Source organism: Gossypium hirsutum, chromosome A08 (genome assembly GCF_007990345.1).
Source record: "Gossypium hirsutum isolate 1008001.06 chromosome A08, Gossypium_hirsutum_v2.1, whole genome shotgun sequence".
NCBI lineage: Eukaryota > Viridiplantae > Streptophyta > Magnoliopsida > Malvales > Malvaceae > Gossypium > Gossypium hirsutum.
This window is the reverse complement of record NC_053431.1, coordinates 44,949,067-44,972,090: the sequence shown is the minus strand read 5'-3', so window position 1 is coordinate 44,972,090 and position 23,024 is coordinate 44,949,067. Positions and strand designations below refer to the sequence as shown.

General features: G+C 35.1%; 1 protein-coding gene across 1 annotated transcript; it reads left to right on the top strand.

Moving 5' to 3' along the window:
* Nucleotides 1-609: 609 nt before the first annotated feature.
* LOC121205015 (uncharacterized) lies at nt 610-3,850 on the top strand. Its single transcript, XM_041075947.1, has 5 exons — nt 610-1,276; nt 1,361-1,812; nt 2,384-2,506; nt 3,278-3,377; nt 3,696-3,850. Exons 1-5 carry the CDS (start codon nt 610-612, stop codon nt 3,848-3,850), a joined length of 1,497 nt encoding a protein of 498 aa, XP_040931881.1.
* The last annotated feature ends 19,174 nt before the right edge of the window (nt 3,851-23,024 follow it).

Genomic DNA, 23,024 nt, shown 5'->3' with positions numbered 1-23,024 from the left:
CATGTATAAGGCTTGGTGATTATATAAATATTAAGACTTGTTTAACGAATATACATTAAAGTAAAGAATGATGAGTAAGTTAAATAGTATAATTATAATAGAAGTATAATTTTGTATTAAATTGATTGAAATGAATTGGTTGGTTGGATTGGTCTCGGTTTTAAAAATTGCAGGGAAGGTTAGATATTTATAAAGGGGTTATATTGAGCAAAAAAATAAAAATTAAAAATTAAAAAAAAACCACTTTGGGATTTTGCGAAAAATTCCCTATGGTTTCGATTTAATTCTAGTCTGGTCTCGAAGTATGTTTTGGGCTTTGGAGGCCCATCTAAAGGACACCATGATATGTTTTAGTAAATAAATATTATTTAACTCGTATTAACGAAAAATTAATTTGATAAACTCCGAATGCCTCCTACCCTATTCCGGCGATGAATATGGGTAAGAGGTGTTACATTTAGTGGTATCAAAGCCCGATTTAGCTGGTTCTCGGAACATGTGTTATGTGTGAAGTGTTTAGAAATACATGCCATATAAATCTGTGATAGTGTGATGTGTCTGATCCGATATAATCTTTGTCATTTTTATAGATACTCTCCGATTACAAAGATGTCAGATAGACCTGAACGTACTGAACAGGAGGAAGCTAACAGTAGGGTGCAGACTCCAGAACAAGGAACAAGTAGTGATATTCCAATCTCTATGATGCGAGAGCGAGAACTTAGAAATATGATTTATGGAGTTATGAATCAGTGGTATAAGGAGATGATACAAGAAAGAAGTCAGTCTCAACCACCTCCTCCCCCTACTGCACCACCTATGGTACCTCCGGTTGCTCCTCCACCTCCTTCAATAATTGAAACTAGTAAACGTTCTCCGATCGAAAAGCTTAGGAAGTTTGGAGCTGAGGAATTTCGAGGGAGATCAGATGATGACCCTATAAAAGCTGAGTATTGGCTACAAAGTTTGGTAAGAATTTTTAAACAGATGACTTGTTCTCCGGAAGATTATCTACGATGTGCCGTTTCATTGTTAAAAGAAGAAGCATATAATTGGTGGGAAACTATGGAAGCTGTAGTACCTGCAGAAAAGCTTACTTGGGAATTTTTCCAAAACGAGTTTAAAAAGAAATATGTGGGGAAAAGATATCTAGGTAAGAAAAAGAGAGAATTTCTTGATCCATGGCAGAGAAATAAGTCAGTGGCCGAATACAAAAGAGAATTTGTCTACCTCAGCAAATATGCTCGAGACATTGTACCTACCGAAGAAGAAATGTGTATCAAATTTGAAGAAGGGTTAAATGATGAGATTAGAATGATGATTGGGGCTAATGAAATACGAGAGTTCATTGTTCTATCAGACCGTGTTCAAAAGCTTGAAGAAGTATATAACAGAAAAATACAAAGAGATCGGAAAAATAAAGAGTCATTTAAAAGAGGTGCTTCTAAGTCATTTTCAGATTTGCCGGTGAAGAAATCTAGAGTAGAAATTAGTCGAACTACATCCGTGCCGGGAAGATTGGGTAGAGGTAGATCAAGACAATCTGATTTCAAGGTATTTGATAGACCTACAGCAAGTGTGAGCAGTGTTCAGAATACTCCCCGGCTTAAGTGTCAATATTGTGGAAGACATCATTTCGGTGAATGCAGGACTAAGATGGGGGCTTTTATAAATGTGGGGCTACTGATCATCTTATTCGAGATTGCCCCCAGCTGCAAAAAGATGAAGTGGATCAGAAATAGATACAGAGAACCACTCCCCAAAGAAGTAGACGTTCGGGCCAGAGCAGTGCTACAGGGGCTACCCGTTCGAGTATAAGAGAACTAGTTAGTCAATCAGAGAATAGAGCACCAGCACGTACCTATGCCATTCGAGCAAGGGAAGAGGCTACGGCTCCTGATGTAATTGCTGGTATTTTCTATCTTTATGATGTTACTGTTTATGCATTAATAGACCCTGGGTCTACTCATTCATATATTTGCACTATGCTAGCATCTGAAAAAAAATTATCTGTTGAGTCCACTAATTATGATATACAAGTCACTAATCCATTAGCTCAAAGTGTGATGGTTAATTTAATATGTCGTAATTGTCCACTGAAAGTGAAAGGCTGTGAATTCCCTGTTGATTTGATGTTGTTACCCTTTCGGGAATTTGATATTATTCTGGGAATGGATTGGTTAACAAAACATGACGCTGTAGTGAACTGTCGAGAGAAACGGATTGATTTGAAAAATCAGACAGGAGAAATGATTTCGGTTGAGTTTGGAAATATGAAAGATAATGTCCAAATTATTTCAGCCTTTTTAGCTCAGAAGCTAATACGGAAGGGTAATGAAGCATATTTGCTTACATTCTTGATATTCGGGATTCTGAATCAAAGTTGAAACAGTTGCCAATTGTTAATGAATTTACTGATGTGTTTCCTGAGGAATTGCTGGGTTTACCACCAGATCGTGAAGTTGAGTTTGTGATTGATGTGATCCCGGGAACAGCTTCAATATCTGTAACACCATACAGAATGGCACCAACAGAATTAAAAGAGTTGAAGACTCAGTTACAAGAATTGTTAGATAAGGGGTTTATTAGACCGAGTACATCTCCTTGGGGAGCACCTGTTTTGTTTGTGAAAAAGAAAGATGGCTCGTTGAGATTGTGTATAGATTACAGACAGTTAAATAAGGTTACAATCAAGAACAAATATCCTTTGCCCCGCATTGATGATTTGTTCGATCAGTTGAAAGGTGCTGCTGTGTTTTCAAAAATAGATCTTCGATCTGGGTATTATCAGCTGAAAGTTAAAGAATGTGACGTGCCAAAAACTGCCTTCAGAACTCGGTATGGTCATTACGAGTTTCTGGTAATGCCATTTGGTTTAACTAATGCTCCTGCTACATTTATGGACTTGATGAATCGAATTTTTCAACCTTATTTGGATAGATTCATGGTTGTATTTATTGATGATATACTGGTCCATTCGAAGACCGAGCCTGATCATGCACAACACTTGAGAAGTGTGTTGCAGACCTTGAGAGAGAAGTAGTTGTATGCAAAGTTCAGCAAGTGTGAATTTTGGCTACAGGAGGTTGGATTTCTGGGTCATATTGTTTCAGCTGAAGGAATTCGAGTAGATCCAAGTAAAGTGTCAGCAGTGGTGAATTGGAAAACACCAAAGAACGTAACAAAAGTGCGGAGTTTCTTGGGATTAGCGGGATACTACCGCCGATTTGTTAAAAATTTTTCAATGATTGCCTTGCCGATGACTCGACTACTTCAGAAGAATGTTGAATTTGTATGGTCTGAAAAGTGCCAACAAAGTTTTGACCAATTGAAGAAAATGTTGACAGAAGCTCTCGTGTTAACTCAACCAGAATCAGGTATACCATATGTTGTGTATAGTGATGCATCTTTAAATGGTTTGGGTTGTGTTTTAATGTAGTCAGGGAAAGTAATGGCATATGCTTCTCGGCAATTAAAACCACACGAGAAAAATTACCCTACCCATGATTTGGAGTTGGCCGCGATTGTGTTTGCTTTAAAAATCTGGAGACATTATTTATATGGGGAAAAATGTTATGTGTATACCGATCACAAAAGTCTGAAATATTTGATGACACAGAAAGAGCTAAACTTGAGACAGAGACGGTGGCTCGAACTATTGAAAGATTATGATCTTGTTATTGATTATCACCCAGGGAAAGCTAATGTGGTCGCTGATGCACTTAGCCGAAAATCATCATTGTTTGCACTTCGAGCAATGAATGTTTATTTGTCTGTTAATGAAAATGGTTTAGTATTAGCAGAATTGAAAGAAAAATCTACATTCCTTCAACGGATCCGTGAATTATAAAGTGATGATCCGAAACTAGTGCTGAAACGACAAACGGTTCAGGATAATTTGAGTTCAGAATATAGCGTTGATGATGGTGGTATGTTGCGTTATCGTAATAGAATTTGTGTTCCGAATAATTCAGAATTGAAAAATGATATTCTTGCTGAAGCTCATAATAGTAAGTATTCTATTCATCCGGGTAGTACAAAAATGTATTGCGATTTAAAAAGAATGTACTGGTGGCCTGGTATGAAACGAGAGATTTGTGAATTTGTTGCAAAATGTCTAATCTGTTAGCAAGTGAAAGCAGAGCATCAAGTACCAACGGGATTATTACAACCTATTATGATTCCTGAATGGAAGTGGGAACACATTACGATGGATTTTGTATCAGGATTGCCTGTGACTCCGAAAAAGAAAGATTCAATCTGGGTTATCGTTGATAGATTGACAAAGTCGGCACATTTTATTCCAGTCAGATCAAATTTTTCATTGGAGAAGTTAGCGGAATTGTATATTTCTGAGATTGTGAGATTACATGGAGTTCCAGTATCTATTATTTCGGATCGGGATCCGAGATTTACTTCGAGATTTTGGAATAAATTACAGGAGGCTTTGGGCACTAAATTAAATGTTAGCACAACTTTTCATCCTCAGACAGACGGGCAGTCAGAGCGAGTGATTCAGATTTTAGAAGATATGTTAAGGTGTTGTGTACTTGAGTTTGGCAGCAACTGGGAAAGGTATTTACCTTTAGTCGAATTTGCTTATAATAATAGTTATCAAACTAGTATTAAAATGGCACCATTTGAAGCTCTGTATGGAAGAAAGTGTAGAACTCCATTATATTGGTCTGAATTAAGTGAACGGAAATTAATGGGAGTGGACTTGATTCGGGAAACCGAAGAAAAAGTTCGTATTATTCGAGATTGTTTAAAAGCTGCCTCCGATCGACAAAAATCATATGTAGATTTAAAGAGAAGAGATATAGAGTTTAATGTGGGTGATCGTGTATTCTTGAAAGTGTCACCGTGGAAGAAAGTTTTGCGGTTCGGTAGAAAGGGAAAACTCAGCCCACGATTTATTGGGCCGTATGAAATCATTGAAAGAATCGGTCCGGTAGCTTATAGATTGGCTTTGCCCCCGGAACTTGAAAAGATTCATAACGTGTTTCATGTGTCTATGTTGAGACGGTACAGATCAGATCCATCACATGTAATTCCTCATACGGAAATAGAGGTCCAACCCGACATGACTTATTCAGAAGAACCGGTGAAAATTCTAGCTTGGGAAATTAAAGAGTTAAGGAACAAACAAGTCACGTTAGTAAAAGTGTTGTGGCATCGACATGGTGTGGAGGAGGCAACCTGGGAAACAGAGGAATCAATGAGATCACAATATCCGAACCTATTTTTAGGTAACAAATTTCGAGGACGAAATTTCTTAAGAGGGGGAGAGTTGTAATAGCCTGAATTTTCAGTGGTGTCGGAATAGTGATTCGAGATCACTAAATCCGACAAATGAGTAGAAAATATTAATAATTTAGTGAATATAAGTTAAGTGTGAAGTTAGGAAAATTTTTGAAATAGCGAATAGTGTACTAGAAATAAAAAATTTAAATTAGAATCGGAAACGAGATATCGAGAGTTTGAAAATTTTTAAAACGAGCCATAAATATTTTTATAAATATTTATGGAGTGTTAATAAGTTAGTATTAAAGTTTCGTCAAGAAATTTTAAAGTTTCGATAGTTAATTGAATAAAAAGGATTAAATTGTAACAAATGTAAAATTATGGGAAATGATTAAATAGCTTAAATGATAAAAGAAAGAGGGTTTAAAAGGCAAATAGACCCCAGGTCTATTTGGGCTGGACGGCAAGGTGCATGAAATCAGCAGGAGAATTGATGAATTAAGGGCAAAATTGGAATATTGCAAAAATTTACTTAATAAACTAGGACTAAAGTGGAATTATCTAGAATTCTCATTATTTTTCTACATTCTCATCAGCAAAAACACCATAGAAGGGTTTTCTTAAGCTGGTTTTTCATATTTTTACTGCAAGTAAGTTCAATTCTTGATTATTTCTTGAAATTTTTGTGTTTTTATGACTTTTACAACTAGGTCCACTTGTTGAATTCATTAGTTTTTGATTCTATGAAAGAAATTGAAAGTTGATATGAATATGTGCTGGAATTATATGATGATTTAGCAAGGAATTAGAGTTTTAAATTGTTTATATGCTGATTTTATTGAAAGAATTGAATAGAAAGTGAATGTTTGGGTTCTAAAGGTGAAAAAGTTTGAAGTTAGGGTTTTATGTGGAAATTCTGAATTTAAATAATTGTGAAATAACTTATAATGTTAAGGTAAACATTAATTGGGAAGAATTAGCTTCATTGAGGGATTAAATGAGCAAGGACTGAATTGTATGAACTGTGAAATTTGGGGCAAAAATCGAAATCAACATTTGCACTAAAACAGTTTTGGACAGTAGCAGTAGTCTAACTTTGAAAAATCACCATAAATTGTAGAAATCGAATTAGAAGATGAAAAAAATATGAAATTAAATCTTATTGAGTCTAGTTTCTCATAGAAGAAACGGTGTAAGCAACGGAATTGTATATTATGAGATATAATAGATTTTGTGAGACAATGTCAGAATGATTTCGGGATCCCATGTTCTTATTTTGAAAAATCATAAAAAATTGGAGAAAGATAATTAGGGGCTTAAATTTATATTTTTAAAATCCTGAATGAGTCTATTTTCAATACAAACAAACATGGACATCATCCGAATTCTGTACGAAGAGATAATTAATTTTTAGTGAAGAAGGGTCGGAATTGTCAGACAGTAGAACAGGGGTGACTTTAAAGAATAAACTGTACTTATTGGATAACCAAAAATTCTAAAAATTTTATGATAAGAAGATATATGAGTCTAGTCTCAGATAAAATTAGTAGATCCTAATTTGGAGTTCTGTAGCTAAAGATAAAAATAATCTAGTGACTATGACACCGATGGACAACATTGGAATATACATAAGTAAACAATTAAATTATAGATAATATTACTTATAAGCGGTTTGAAGATGAAGTCAATACTGATAAATGAATGATTTTACAATTATAGATCGAGAACCCGAAGCAAGTCGAGGAAAAGAAAAAGTAGCTGATTAGTCCCTGAATTTTCACAAATTTTACAAATCGACCCAGGTAAGTTCATATGGTTGAAGTTTAATGCTTATATGTTAATTTTATGAATTATATAATGTATGATGAAATATATTTATTGATGAATAGAAAATAAAATAACAACCTGAAAATCGAATAAATGATCAAATTGAGTGGAATGTCGGATTTGAGTACTTCTGATCAGTGACAAGTGATAAGTGGTAGCCTCAGCTACACTTATCTGATCAGTGATAAGTGACAAATGATAAGTGGTAGCTTAGCTACTCTTATCTGATCAGTGACATGTGATAAGTGATAAGTGGTAGCTTTAGCTACACTTATCTGATCAGTGACAAGTGATAAATGTGATCAGTATAAGACCGTGGCAGGACTATGATTTTAAAAAGTGATAAGTGATCATATGCAAGACCATAGTTATACTATGGCAAAGTGAAAGTGAAGTACTCAATTTTCCTTTACCATTCCCTAATTTGGTTAAAGAATGATATATGACAAATGGGCCCAAAAGAATTAATGGAAATGGATAAGTGGTAGTGAGTTTATATAGGGAACTCACCAATGACTGTGATTGACAGGTGAACTTAATAATTGTGTATATAGTATAAGTGTATAAATATTTGGTAAGATTTATGTTTTATGCCTATGAACTTACTAAGCTTTTATAAGCTTATTTGAGTGTATTCAATGTCTGTTGTAGATTGACGTGGAAGTATACGGAGGATCGGATCAACACAGAGGATCACACTATCCAGATTATCTCCGGTAGCTTTTGTAAATTTCCTTTTTGATTTATATGGCATGTATAAGGCTTGGTGATTATATAAATATTAAGACTTGTTTAATGAATATACATTGAAGTAAAGAATGATGAGTAAGTTAAATAGTATAATTATAATAGAAGTATAATTTTGTATTAAATTGATTGAAATGAATTGGTTGGTTGGATTGGTCTCGGTTTTAAAAATTGCAGGGAAGGTTAGATATTTATAAAGGGGTTATATTGAGCAAAAAAAATAAAAAAATAAAAAATAAAAAAAACCACTTTGGGATTTTGCGAAAAATTCCCTATGGTTTCGATTTAATTCTAGTCTGGTCTCGAAGTATGTTTTGGGCTTTGGAGGCCCATCTAAAGGACACTATGACATGTTTTAGTAAATAAATAGTATTTAACTCGTATTAACGGAAAATTAATTCGGTAAACTCCGGTAATGCCTCCTACCCTATTCCAGCGATGAATACGGGTAAGGGGTGTTACAGACTAAAATAGAGGGAGCGTAGCTAGGTCACATGTATGATGCCGAGTGCACATCATGTGTACAAGAAAGCTACGAGATACTATGTAGTAGCTAGGTCACATGTGTGATACGGGATGTATCCCATGTAGACAAGAGAGCTACGTGAGAGATAAATGTAGCTAGGTCGCATGCGTGATTCCAAGTGAAGGACACCATGTAGACAAGAGAGCTACGAGACAAATCGGCTAGGTCGCATGAGTGGTACTAAGTGTTCACCATGTGTACAAGAGAGCCGAATTAAATGAAATATGATGGTGGGGCTGTGTGCTGAAACCATCAAGTATCGAGGATTAATCCGAATTGTTCAACGGGATGGTTTTGTGGAAACACTGTAGTCATGGACCTACACTTGTGATGTATGAAATGTGGTGAAAATGATTTGTGGTATATATATATGTAAGTTAAAATGAGGTTAGTATAAAGAATGTGTGAAAGAATGAAATTAGCATTAAAACTGTTTTGGACAGTAGCAGTGACGTGATTTTGAAAATTCACCAAAAATAGAAGGAATTTAATTAGAGGTTGAATGAGATGTAAAATTAAAGCTTAATGAGTATATTTTCATATAAAAGAAACATAGCAAGCAAAGGAATTCTATATTTTCAGATATTTACAATTGTGTGAGACTTGCTCAGGATGACTATGTAATCTCCTGTTTCAACTTTGAAAAATCATTACACATTGTAAAAAAAAATTAAGAAATATAGTTTATATTGATAAATTCCTTATTGAGTATATTTTTAAATGAAACAGGTTTCATGGTTATTTGAATTGTATACTGAGAGAAATTTAATTCATAGTGAACAGGGGTCAGATCAGTTGAGCTATGTAACAGGGGAACCTTTAACTAATAAACTGTACTAATTGGCTGAACCAAAAATTCTAGAAAAAAATTAGTAAGAGGTTTTATGAGTCTAAATTCAGGGAAATTTTACGGATTTTAATTTCAAGTTTTGTAACTCGAGTTATGATTTATTTAGTGATCATGATGCAGGAGGGACAGCTTGATCAAATTGGAGTAAACAATTAAAATTAAAAATATGACATAATTGAGTTATGTTGTAAACATATTAGATTTCTTATTTGTTATTTATATACCTACTTACTAAGCTATAAGCTTACTTTCTTTTCTCTCCTTTGTCTTATAGTGTCATTCAGCTAGCACAGGAGTCAGAGATCGTAGAAGATCCGCCCGCACTATCAATACTCTTGGTATCTGAACTCAACATTTTGAAATATGGCATGTATAGCAGACTTAGTTATTTGTTACGTGTCATAATTGTCTAGGTTCAAATTACTACTTATAGTATCAAACTAATCATTTTGTACGAAGCCTTTGAAGTTGATTTGTATTGTTAATGGCATATGTTATAATGATCAAATTGCACGCCATATTTTTGTTGGGTTTTATTTAATAGCATATACTATAATTTGTTAATACCTCGTACCCTGTTCTGGCGACGGATACGGGTAAGGGGTGTTACATCATTTCCATTCAGGTATCATGATTGGTGAAGCAATCCAGAAGATACCTGATGCTCGGCCTTTACTTGCTGACAAACTGAACATTTCGAAACATAGTCAGAAATGTCTCGTTTCATACCGAGCCACCAGTAAAATTGTTTAAGATCATTATACATCTTCGTACTATTTGGGTGAATAGATAGCCGACTGTTATGAGCATCGCTCAAAATCATCTAAATCAACTCTGAATTTCTTGGAACGCATATTCGGTCTCTGAACCGCAAACATCCCTTGGCGTCCACTTGAAATTCTAAATCAACTTCGAATCACATTGAGCCCGCCTTAGTATCAAATCATTATTGGCATTCTGAACTTTTTAAATTTGTTGAATAAATAATGGTCTTGCTTTTAACTCGGCTATTATCGTACCATCATCTGACATAACCATATGTGCATTCATTGCACGCAACGCAAATAGGGATTTTCAACTTAGAGCATCAGCAACAACATTAGCCTTTCTCGAATGATAGTCAATCACTTGCTCGTAATCTTTTAGCAACTCTAACCATCGACGCTGTCTCAAATTCAGATCCTTCTGAGTCATCAAGTACTTCAGACTTTTATGATCGGAATAAACATGACATTTTTCACCGAACAGATAGTGGTGCAATATTTTCAATGCAAACACAATAGCTGCCAACTCTAGATTGTGCGTTGCATAGTTCTTTTCATGCGGCTTTAACTATCTCAAGGCATAAGCTATAACTTTTCCTTCTTGCATCAAAACACAGCCCAAACCATTTAAAGATGCATCACTATAAATAACGAATTCTTTACCCGATTCCGGCTGAACTAGCACTGGAGCTTTGGTCAAAAGGGCTTTCAACTGATCAAAACTTTTCTGGCACTTTTCTGACCACTCAAACTTAACATCTTTTTGCAGTAGCTTGGTCATCGGGGTTGCAATCATCGAGAACCCTTTCACAAATTGTCTATAGTAACTAGCAAGTCCCAGAAAACTTCAGACTTCAGAAACGTTTCTCAAAGGTTTCCAGTCAAGTATTGCTGAAATCTTACTTGGATCAACCCGAATACTTGATGCTAAAACAACATGTCCCAGAAAGCTAATTTCGTGTAACCAGAACTCACATTACTAAACTTCGCATTCAACTGTTTTTCTCGCGAAGTCTATAACACAAGTCTCAAATGCTCAACATGTTCGGTTTCATTACGGGAGTAGATAAATATATCATCAATAAACACAACCACAAACCGATCCAAATACTGTGTGAAGATCCGATTCATCAAATCCATAAAAATAGCAGATGCATTAGTAAGTCCAAAAGGCATAACCAGAAACTCATAATGTTTGTACCTCGCTCAGAAGGCAGTTTTCGACACATTGGAGTCTTTAACTCGCAACTGATAGTAGTCGAATCTCAAATCTATCTTCAAAAACACTATAACCCCTTTCAGCTGATCAAACAAATCATCAATCCATGGTAACGGATATTTATTCTTTATGGTCACCTTATTGAGTTGTCTATAATCGATGCACATTCTCATAGTTCCATCTTTCTTTTCACAAATATCACAGGCGCACCCCAAGGGGAGAAACTCAGTCGCGCGAAACTTCTATCTGTCAAATCTTACAACTAAGCATTCAATTCTTTTAATTCAGTAGGTGTCATTCTGTACGGAGCTATCGATATCAGAGTAGTCCCTGGTACTAATTCAATACCAAACTCAACCTCTCGAATAGGTGGTAAACCCGATAATTCTTCAGGAAACACATCCGGATACTCACACACAATAGGTACTGAGTCAATCTTTCTTTCAGATTCTTTACTGTCAAGCACATATGCAAAGTAAGCTTCGCAACCTTTTCTTACATATTTCTGAGCTAACATCAAGGAATCATTGCCAGTAAACCATTCAAATCATTAGATTCAATCCGAATAATCTCATCATTCTGGCACTGTAAATCAATAGTCTTTCTCTTGCAGTTTACAACAGCATCATGCAAAGTCAACCAATCCATACCCAAAATCATGTCAAACTCATCAAATGGCAACAACATCAGATCAGCCGGAAAGTACGAATCTCGAATCATTTGGGGAGAATTCTTACATACTTTATCAACCATAACACACTAGCCCAAGGGTTCGATACTTTAATCACAAATTCAGTAGACTCAATAGGCAAAGTCTTACTGAATACTAAAGTCTCACACATATAAGAATGAGTCGAACCAGGATCAATCAATGCAATTACACTAGTATCATAGAGAGTGAATGTACCAGTAATAACATCTGGGGATGAAGCCTCCTCGCGTGCGTGAATAGCATAGGCTTTGGCAGGTGCACGAGCCTCAGATCAAACTGTTGTATCTTTCGTCCGTCTCTGACTGCCACTTACATTACCCGAATGCCTGGGTGGTCTGCCTCGTATTAACATATTACTCGGTCTCGCGTTCTGAACAGTGTTTTGCTCAGCTAACATCAGGCAATCTCGGATAAAATGATCCATCAATCCACATTTAAAACAAGATTGATCATGCAATCTGCAATCTCCAGAATGCGATTTACCATAATGCTTGCACTTGACTCTAATTTATCGAACATTGCCAACACTAGCAATCGAAGTGGCTCATGAACTCAAAGAAGGTCAGTCTCTATCTCGTCTAGAAAACTCTGAAGTATTCTTAGATCGACTAGAATCATCTCTGAACTTTTTCGATGCTGAGTGAAAAGTCTTACCCGATGATCTTTTACGGGAATCTTTTGCTTCAAAATTAGCTTTTCTTTTCTCTTTTCCGAGCTCTTCGGCTTTGCAAGCTCGCTCAACAAGTGCCACGAACTCTTTGATTTCAAGTATACCAACCAGCAATTTAATGTTTTCGTTCAAATCGTCTTCGAATCTTTTACACATGATAGCTTTAGTTGAAACACACTCACGGGCATATCAACTAAGTCTCACAAATTTCTGCTCATATTCTGTCACAGTCATACGACCCTGTTTTAGTTCGAGAAATTCCTTGCGCTTCTGATCAATGAATCTCTGGCTGATACAATTCTTACGAAACTCAGTCTGAAAGAATTCCCAGGTCACTAGCTCTTTCGAAACCACTGATACTAGTGTATTCCACCAGTGATATGCGATGTCTCGTAACAAGGATATGGCACATTTTAAGCACTCATTCGGGGTACAAGATAACTTATCAAACACACGGATAGTATTATCAAGCCAAAATTCAGCTCGCTCAGCATCATCATCATTAGTAGCTCTGAATTCTTCAGCCCCGTGTTTTTTGATTTTATCAGCAGGTGGCTTAGGCAATCTCAACAGATCACTCACTTGAGGTATAACAGGTATCGAAGATGAATTTATCAAGGGTGGAGGTTGTTGTCCAACCGGATTAGTCCAGACATATTGAGTAAACCAATCATTCATCATTTGATAGAAGGCTTGTTTAGCCTCCCCTCATGGCTACTCGAGGTTGGCCGAGAATCAACTGGCGCTGTCTCTTGCGTAGGAGCAGGCACTATACTCTCGACATCATCAGCTACAGCCCTGTCGGGATCCATATTATTATGGCATGTATAGCTAGACTCACACATGCTACGTTAGTTCTAGAATCGACTAAACCGTGGCTCTGATACCAATAAAATATAACACCCTTAAGCCGTATCCATCGCTGAATTGGGGTTATAAGGAATTAGCAGACATAACACAGTTCGATACAATTACTCAATTCAAATATAGAGATCTAATGCTTAACTTATAACCCGATACAATTCATTTCATATTCAAATGGAATATGCGAACTCAACATTCAAAGCATACTAATAGTTTATAAATAAATGGATCTGTCAACTTGTAAATTTATAAAGTTACATATCATCATATTCATATAAGTACCATATATCTCAATGTCCCATTCATTTCAATTTTAACCAAAATTTGTATACCATTCTCCAAAAACAAGCATATTAAGTAATACACATATACCAAAATAAATTCTAGTCATATGAATATATAGCCGAATACATTTTAATACCAAAACATGATATAAAATATACTTTTCAAAGATAATTTAATCATCGATTATGGATACATATGTATATTCAAGACACAACTTCCATGAACCATCTTTAAAAGAAACATACAATATATCTCCCATCATATTCGGTCATTATAATATGTCCTTTATTACCAACTCATTTATATCACGTTAACCTAACATAATAACCTAAATTTCATATATAACTTTTCCTATACAAACCGTGTCCAAGTTGAGCAAACATATTTATACATGTATTATGACTATTTCATTAATCAACCAATCTCAATATGCACACACACAACACAAGTTCTAATCATCCAAGGTATAAGGCATAATATCTAAAATAGACTCAAACCATTATTTAACCAAAACATACTCAAGCATAGAGATTAAGCCATTTTCGCATGGCCTTTATACATAAACCAAAATACAGCATTCCAAAACGCATTCCAGCCTATACATGCCATAGTTCCAAAATGTAACTTATAAAATACCAAAGACGGTTGATAGTGTGATAGACTTTGCTGACGATCCCAAGCTTGTAACTTGAATCCAAAATCTATAAAACAGAATGAATATGAAAATACAAAGTAAGCTATAATAGCTTAATAAGTCATAAACAAATAAACATCCCATTGTTAGAATCAACTCATTTTAAGCTAATCCAAATTTCATTATCAATATCAAGCTTAACCTCAAACCTACAAATGAGATAGATAATACGTTTTTATACACGAAATCTACCTTGGCCGAATGCTCACTTAATCAATTTGACCTAATATTATTCATCTTTCAAAGCCAAAATGTCTTAATAAAATCAAACATAAACATACGCATTTATATAAGCTCAAGAACCATAATATAACATCATGTACTTATACCACTTATATGGCTGAATTTACATGATCACATATATGTACATATCCATGAATCAATTCTACAATATTCATATTATTTATTTGCAAGGCCGAATACACATACTAAATTCACATGTAATATTCATTTGTATCACACATAATTAGTAACAAATATCAAGTTACTTATTTACCTTATCTCAAGTAAACAACAAGCTAGGCTCAAAGCCCGAATATCACTATTATAAAACTGTCTCATAAACAATTCATATATCGAAAAATCCAAATATTCCATATAGCTCATACGGACTTTCAAATGTTATAACTCAGTCGAATTAAACTCAAATACATTATTTCCATGCTTAATCATATTCGGCTAACTCGACTATAATTTTATGAATTCTAAATCAGCATATTAAACTAATTTTCATTCAAAATTTATGATGTTTAATTGCTTAAAGACTTACCTCGGATATCGACGAACAATGTAAATCGACTATTCGACTATTTTTGCTTTTCCCCGATCCAAGTCTGATTTCTTTTGTTCTTGATCTATACAATTTCAAATTAATCTCATTCAAACACAATCTCATTCAAACACAATTTCATCTAATATTTCACACAATCTCATTCAATTTAATCTAACAACACATAAATGGGAAAATTACCATTTTACTCCTAATATTTCACACTTTTACAAATTAGTCCTAATTGCATAAAACACAAAATACAAGCCAAATCTTCCTTATATTCATACTAGTCCATATATTTCATTTATTTCACATTTTACTCCCTCAATTTATTATTTTTACAATTTAGTCCTAATTACTCAAAATCGTCAAAAACTCCAATACAAAACATGTTAATCTAAAACACATCTTTCATATTTCATCATCAAACAACAAAAATCTCAAGCTCTCATCAATGGCATAACTCAAAATATTCATCAAAACCAGAAATTCAAGCATGGATCGGATAGTATTCGAAGCAACGATCTCAAAAACGTAAAAATTATCAAAAACCGAAACCAAACTAACCTTGAATTTGAATCAACAACGGTCGAATATCATTTGCTTTCTCTTTTTATTTTCTTTTACATGTTTCGATCAAATAAAATGAACACATACATTTTTTTATGTTTTATTATATTATAACATATTAACTAGTTTACATAATTAACCTTAGATTTAAAATATAAAATCATGTTATATTAAGGCCATTACCGTCCATTGCATGTCATCATGGGCTAATTACCACATAAATCCCTCCATTTACAAAGACAAACACATTTCAGCCCTTACACATTAAACCATTAAATTTTCAATTTACGCGATTAAGTCCTTTTATTTAATCAGACACTCAAATATCCAAATTAAATTACGAAAATTTCACAAGCATAAATTCACACAAAATAAACACAGAAAATAATTTTTTAAAAATTTTTTTGACTGAGATTCGTGGTCTCGAAACCACCGTTCCGACTAGGGTCTAAATCGGGCTGGTACACACATATAACAAAATGACCAAGTCCCTATACATGCCATAATCTCAAAATGTTTAAAATCATCGATACCCGAAATAACAGTTTGTGTAATATCCTGATTTTTGGGTTTTGTCGTGATTCTCGATATTTTGGTAATGTTTTTAAAATTAGGTATTTGGTTGTGAAATTCATAATTGGAGGGTGTAAATGGGCTTATGGAAGGCCCATGTGTTGGCCAAAACCCGGTAGTATTTTTGAGTTTTGGACTTAAGAAGTTAGGGGATTTGGATAGGTGGTCTTATTAAAAATTATGGGTAAAATGTATCACAAAAAGAGCCTCTGGCAGAGTGGCTAAGTGACGCCACTAAGGAGCTAAAAAGGTGGCGTGTAAGTGGTTGGGGGAACCTGTGTTCGATTCCCTGTGATGGCAAATGTGATGTTAATTTTTATGCTTTGAGCATGCAGGAGTTGTAGCCGAATGGAACTCAGTGGGAGAGAGTTTGAATCAGTCAAACGGATGGATTAAGGAGTGATAAGGGGAGAGGTTTTAGGGATTTGAAAGAGGGATTAGATTTGGCCGAATAGGGGGATTAGGGAGGAGAAATCGGCTAGGGGGAATTTGAGGGTTGTATATTCGGCATTAGACTATAGTTGTGCCGATTTTCCTTTGTTTGAACATCGTAGAACCATTCTTTTCTTTTTATTTTCTTCTCTATCCAAAACTGCCACCCTTCCCATTCATCTTTCTCTCTTTTCTTTTTCGAAACCAGTCCATTATTCCCTTTCGCTTCATCTACTACTCCCTTTCTTATCTTCACCTTTGCCGAAAAGCCACAAAAGCCGAAACCTGTGAAACTTGGTTGTGCCGATTCCATTGTTGACCAGCAACCTTCTTTTCTCTTCACTTTTTGGTGGCCAATTCCTTCTTTTGTCGAACTCTAAGTGGTACAAAGGAAGACGGTCGTAAGTATTCGTACTCTAATCGATTCAGTAGTAACTGTTGACGAAAGCCGAAACCCCCTAGAGTTTAGGGAGGTTGCCGATTTGAGATATAGGCCTTATTGGGCTTTTTCATTTGATTCTTATGGTTTGTATAACGGAATAGATAACTTTGGAGGAGCCGCAAGGCTTAGGGTATCGATTTGGATAACTTGGATCGAGCATTGGACTCGGTGAAGGTAAGTGATCTATGGCCATTAGGGGGTTCTTTGGCCAAATATGGTAGGGTGGATTTTGGGTTTGATAAGCATGATTTGTACACTAAGTATGGTTATGGTTAATTGTAGGTTGGCGCGGGAGACTTTGCTAGTGAATGTCACAAAACAGGTGTGTAACGAACCCTCTTTCGTAGCTTAACTCGATATTTACCGAAAAGTAGAATTGTCGAAATTCTGGCATTTCGAGAACTCGTGAGAATGCGAACGCTCATAGGTTAGTTAGATTTGCTAAGTTCGATGATCGGGATCGTTGGAACAGGTAAGGGCATGATTTGGTGCACGATGGTAAGTTAAGCCTCGAGGGACTGAAATCGGGCCCATTTGGGTAAGTTTGGTAGAAATTGGAATCTTGTTAGTTTGCGCATTAATACGGCTAAGACTGTTATGGAAATGGGCTAAATGGGCCTAGATGACTAATTCGGCTATGTAGGGCCCATTAAGGGTTTTTGGCCCAATAACTCGGTTTCGCTAAGAATGGGCTAGAATTGCTGTCAAAGAACATGAAATTGTTAGTAATTGATAATGAACATGGGAAACCCTAATATTTGGTAAAATTACGAAATTACCCTTATAATACGAAAAATTACCTAGGTAAAAATGACCATTTTACCCCTAGGGTTTAATTATGAGTTTGATGCATGAGATTTTCATATATATGATTTGATACGATATGCACATGATATGTATGATATGCACATGATGTATTCATTTATGCATGGGTTGGGTTTATATGGATGGAGGAAGTGCAAAAGGGCTATGCCCCAGTTTACCGAAAAGGGCTTTGCCCCAGTTTATCAAAAAGGGCTTTGCCCTAGTTTATCAAAAAGGGCTTTGCCCCAGTTATTAAAAGAGGCTAGGCCTCCAGTTATATGATAAAGCAGTTATCCTACCAGTGGAGAGTTTTGGTTGGGTGGGTTGAGTTATTCCCCACATGGAGAGCTTGGTTGGTACGGGTGGAGAGTAGCGGTTGGTGGGTTGAGTAGTCTCCCCAAACAGGCTTGCATACATCCATTAATAATGCATGTGGTATTGATTTGGGCCTATGGGCCTACCGTTTCCAGTAAAGGCTTCGGCCCAGTGATATGAATAATGAAAAGGCTTCGGCCCAGTGATATAAATAATGAAAAGGCTTCGGCCCAGTGACATGGATAATGTAAAGGCTTCGGCCTAGTATATGCTGAGATTGAATTTGGGCTTAGACCCAGCAGGTTGATACTGTTTTGGGCTCTTAAAAGGGCTTGTTGCACACTGAGTTTCCAAACTCACCCCCTTCCTTAACCTTGCAGGTGAGCCTTGATGTGGGGGCTTGGAGCCGGAGGGGATTCAGAGTGGCCACGGTGATCGCTTTTGGGCTTTTGAAATAAGTGATTGGTTTTCTTTAGTTTACCTTATTTATTATTTATTTTTGGGTTGTAATAAGGCCATTTTAACTTTATTTTCTTTTCTGGGATTATTTTATTTTTAATAACTTTAAACTGGTTGATAATAATTTAAATGGGCTAGACTTAGGACGCGTTTTCAAAACGATACTTGTTTTCAAAATAACACAACGTCACGATTATTCGATTTATCAAAGATATCTACTCAAAGAAATTTCAACTCATTATAACCAAGTGTGGCAATGGTTGTGGGCATGTCTAGGATTGGATCCAATCGAAGAGCTAGGTACTTAAGCAGCCTTCATGGCTCACCTCCTCTGTTACGGATTCCTACCTGGTGCCCAGCTTCCACTCACTTGGTTAAGCTTAAAAAAAGTTGGTTTTAAAGTGCTAAAACGAAACGTGAATTTTTAACTTCAATGTGGCACGTCGGATTCGGCCGTAATGTTTGGGCCGGGTTTGGGGTGTTACAGTTTGATAGTGTGATATGATCTCCGACGATCTCCAATTCGAGCTAGCTTGGTGACACTATAAAACATGGAAACTAAAACAGAGTAAGCTATATAGCTTAGTAAGCCCATATGAAAGAAATAAGCCAACCTTACCATGCATTAACATTCAAGTAATATAACGTAAGATAATGTATTTTACCATAATTTCATGACCATAATTCATTCCATCGTAACTTACCTTGAAATCCTAATTTCACAAATTTTTTAAACAAAAGCTTATTGTACATACCTGTACCATCTCTTAATAGGTTCATACTTATTCTCATCATTAGCCTACCCAATGAACCACTTAGAATAATAATATCGGATACATGAGAAACTTTGCACACAAGGTGCCACATAAGTAGCCATTGCTACCACTATCTCATAACACATATATGCTCGTTCTTGAGCGATTATCGAGCTTGCTCACAAAAGCTATCAGTCGAGACGTAGCTACACAGTGCTGCTCACACAAGCTGTCAAGTATCCGCAACATGTGTCGGTATACTCAGCCACTGATAGGACTTACAGGACCAGCACCTGGATCACATAACATGAAACCCTAATGACATGTCACTTGTATCCTAATCTATTCCTAAAGTTCGATTGGGATTTCTCGCTTGCCAAATTGTTGTCAAATGTGTCCATAAGATCGATTACACAATTCATGCATAAATTAAAGCAAATAAAATACATTTAAAGTAAAGCTTATTTAACATACGAACTTACCTCGGTTACAAAAATGGTAAAAAGATATATTTGTCAATTATTTTGTTTTTCCCCCAATCTAGACCTGAACTTCATTTTTATTGATCTATAATGTCAAATTTAACTTATTTAATCATCACATTATTCTATTCAGCCCAAAAACACATTATGGCAAAATTTACATTTTTCCCCTAACTTTTCAACTTTTTACAATTTAGTCCCTAGGCTCATAAAATGAATTTCATTCAATTTCATCACAACCCAAGCCTAGCCGATTGTTATTTATGCTCATAATAGCCCACATTTTTCATTTATTCACACTTTTTCTACACATTTTATAGACTTTTACAAATAAACATTTTTATCGAAAATCACTTTACAAAAGTCGTTTAACAAACAACAAACATGCATTTCCTACCATCAAACATCAAAATAAATGCATATTCAACATGGGTAAAATTTTATATTTTGATTTTCTTTCAAATTAGTCTTTGAAATAGCTAAATCAAGTTACAACGATCTCAAAAATATAAAAATCATTAAAAACAGGACAAGAACGAACTTACAATCGAGCTTGGAAGTTTGGCCAAAAACCCTAGCTATGGGTTCTCCTAAATTTTGGCTATGGAGGAAGAAGATGGACAAAATTTTTCCTTTCTTTACTTATTAGTCCATTTATCAACTAATTTACTAAAATACCCTTAATGAAAAACATTAAAGACATACTTAACCACATCCATATTTGTCCACCAATTTAAACAATAGTCTAATTACCACTTAAGGACCTCTAATTTAGAATTTCATAACAATTTACTACCTTTAGCCTATAGAACTCAAAATTTGCACCTATTGCAATTTAGTCCTTCTAGTCAAATTAAGTACTCAATCGATAAAATTTCTTAACGAAATTTTTCACACAATTATTCTATCATGCTGTAAACCTTGAAGAAGTAATAAAATAAATATTTCTACTTCAGATTTGTGGTCCCAAAACCACTATTCCACTTTGACCCAAAAACGGGCTGTTACAATCCAACAGTTTCAAGATCACAAGGCCAAAGTATCCAAAATGACGCATATTATTTACCAGTTATCCGTTCACTAGCTCTGTATATTAGCATATTTTGCAAAACAACAGCATAGTCATATAGCATATATAATCGCATCAAATCCATGTACATTTTTACACTTTACATAATAGTCACTATATTTACTTACCACCTTTCATGCACATCACATAACCACAAAATCGCAAGATAACTATGGGTTTCAAGGAAACTTACACTCGGAACTTATAGTAGGGGTTTAGGCTAATCTAAATTCCCAAATAACATATGACTCATGTTTACGAGTAGCAATTCCATGCACTCACCACTTTATGCTTTTGACAAAAGCTCAACTAACGCTTTCCTAGCTCCTAGCAAGCTCTAATGAATGCAAAGTTTTGCTCACAAAAAAATCATGCAATAACCATAGTCAAATAACAACCAAGAATTCACTCAAACCAACTAAAACACAAGCTGTAAGCTAAGTTCCCATGTAACTTAAACTATTAGCATAACAAATTTAAATTCTAATATCTCAATATATGCTCAATCTTTTTGCCTAAATTCAGTTTTGTTCATCAAATTATTCATCTACGCCTAATTCGCAACCTTCAAACTAGGTAAATCGACTTAGTTCATGGTATGAACATTTTTTGACATCTTTTAGGCAATTTTCACATAATGCATTAAAACATAAGAAATCATTAACAAACTTCAAGATAAGTTTACAAACCTTCTAATCATACTAAAACGAGTTCAAAAACACTTTGAAACCATATTTTTGTGCAAAACCCCAAAATCCACCATTAATGCCTCATTTTTTGGCTTTTATGTAAAACATGCAATTTGATGGCTAATAATTCAGTTTTAGAGTCTAAATAACATTAAAAACTAATGTATTCATGAATGATTACCTTTTTTGAAAGAATGAACGAGTTTCAATGTAAATTCAAAAAACTCATGTTTGAAGAAGATGGTGAAATCTATGGAGTTTTGGGTATTTTTCTTGGGGATTTTTTATGGTAAACGACTTAGGATTGATAGGAATTCAAGATAATATGGTTTGAGAATCAAAAATCAAAAGAAATAGCAATGGAATGGTAAGGGGTGGCAAGCACAATGAAGGGAAAAGAAACAAACATGAAAAACATCTTGATAGGGAAGAAATATGTTCAATTTTACAAAATGGTAAAACTGTAACATAAATGCCTACTATTTTAACATTGTTACAAATTAGTCCTTTCTCAAAATTAAGAGTTTCTAGAACACTTTTTCAAAAATTAAGTTAACAGTTAAGATGCCATAGTCAAAAACATTGTCGAGTCCCAACCTTATGAAATTTCAAGCTTATCTAGGCCAAAGTTCCTAAAATATCCCTAAAACTCTTAGGCCCTATTTTAGGGTGTTAAAAGCTGAGGCCACTAGAAAGTGGTTGGACATGCTCCTACCGGATACTATTCAGACTTGGGATAAGTTTTTGCAATTATTTTTGTGAAGGCGTATCCCGATGAATGAGATTTTAACTACATATGATAGTTTATTTGAGTTTCAACATTCTGAAGAATAAACTTTCAACCAAGCTTTGGATCAATTTAAGATAACCCTTCGAGGTTTAGTTGGAAATAATGTGGAATTAGAGGTGTAGTTACAATATTTCTATGAAGGTTTGGACATTCTAAGTAAATCACAACTGTATTTAACGAAAATAGGTAGTATTTGGTGCCAAAACCCACATGAGATAATTATGATATTGGAAAATATAAGTAGCAATGACTCAACTTTGGGCCATGTTCATATATCTAAAAATGGAATGCATTCCTCATATAGAGTGGAAATATGGCTGCATTTTGAACCTTTCCATTGTTTTGGACAAGCTGAGGAGAAGGAAGAGTTTTGTATTAATTCCTTACCAGTAAAGATAGAGACTGTCGAGAAAGAAGAGCAAGAGAATTTTGAGTTGGAATGTCCATCCGACCATGGAAGTGATTTATCC

Coding starts and splice junctions, on each gene's coding strand:
- LOC121205015 (XM_041075947.1), top strand. CDS start 610: ATGTCAGATAGACCTGAACGTACTGAACAGGAGGAAGCTAACAGTAGG. Junction 1,813..2,383: donor TACAGGGGCTACCCGTTCGA/GTATAAGAGAAC, acceptor TCTGAATCAAAG/TTGAAACAGTTGCCAATTGT. Junction 3,378..3,695: donor GTTAACTCAACCAGAATCAG/GTATACCATATG, acceptor ATTATCACCCAG/GGAAAGCTAATGTGGTCGCT.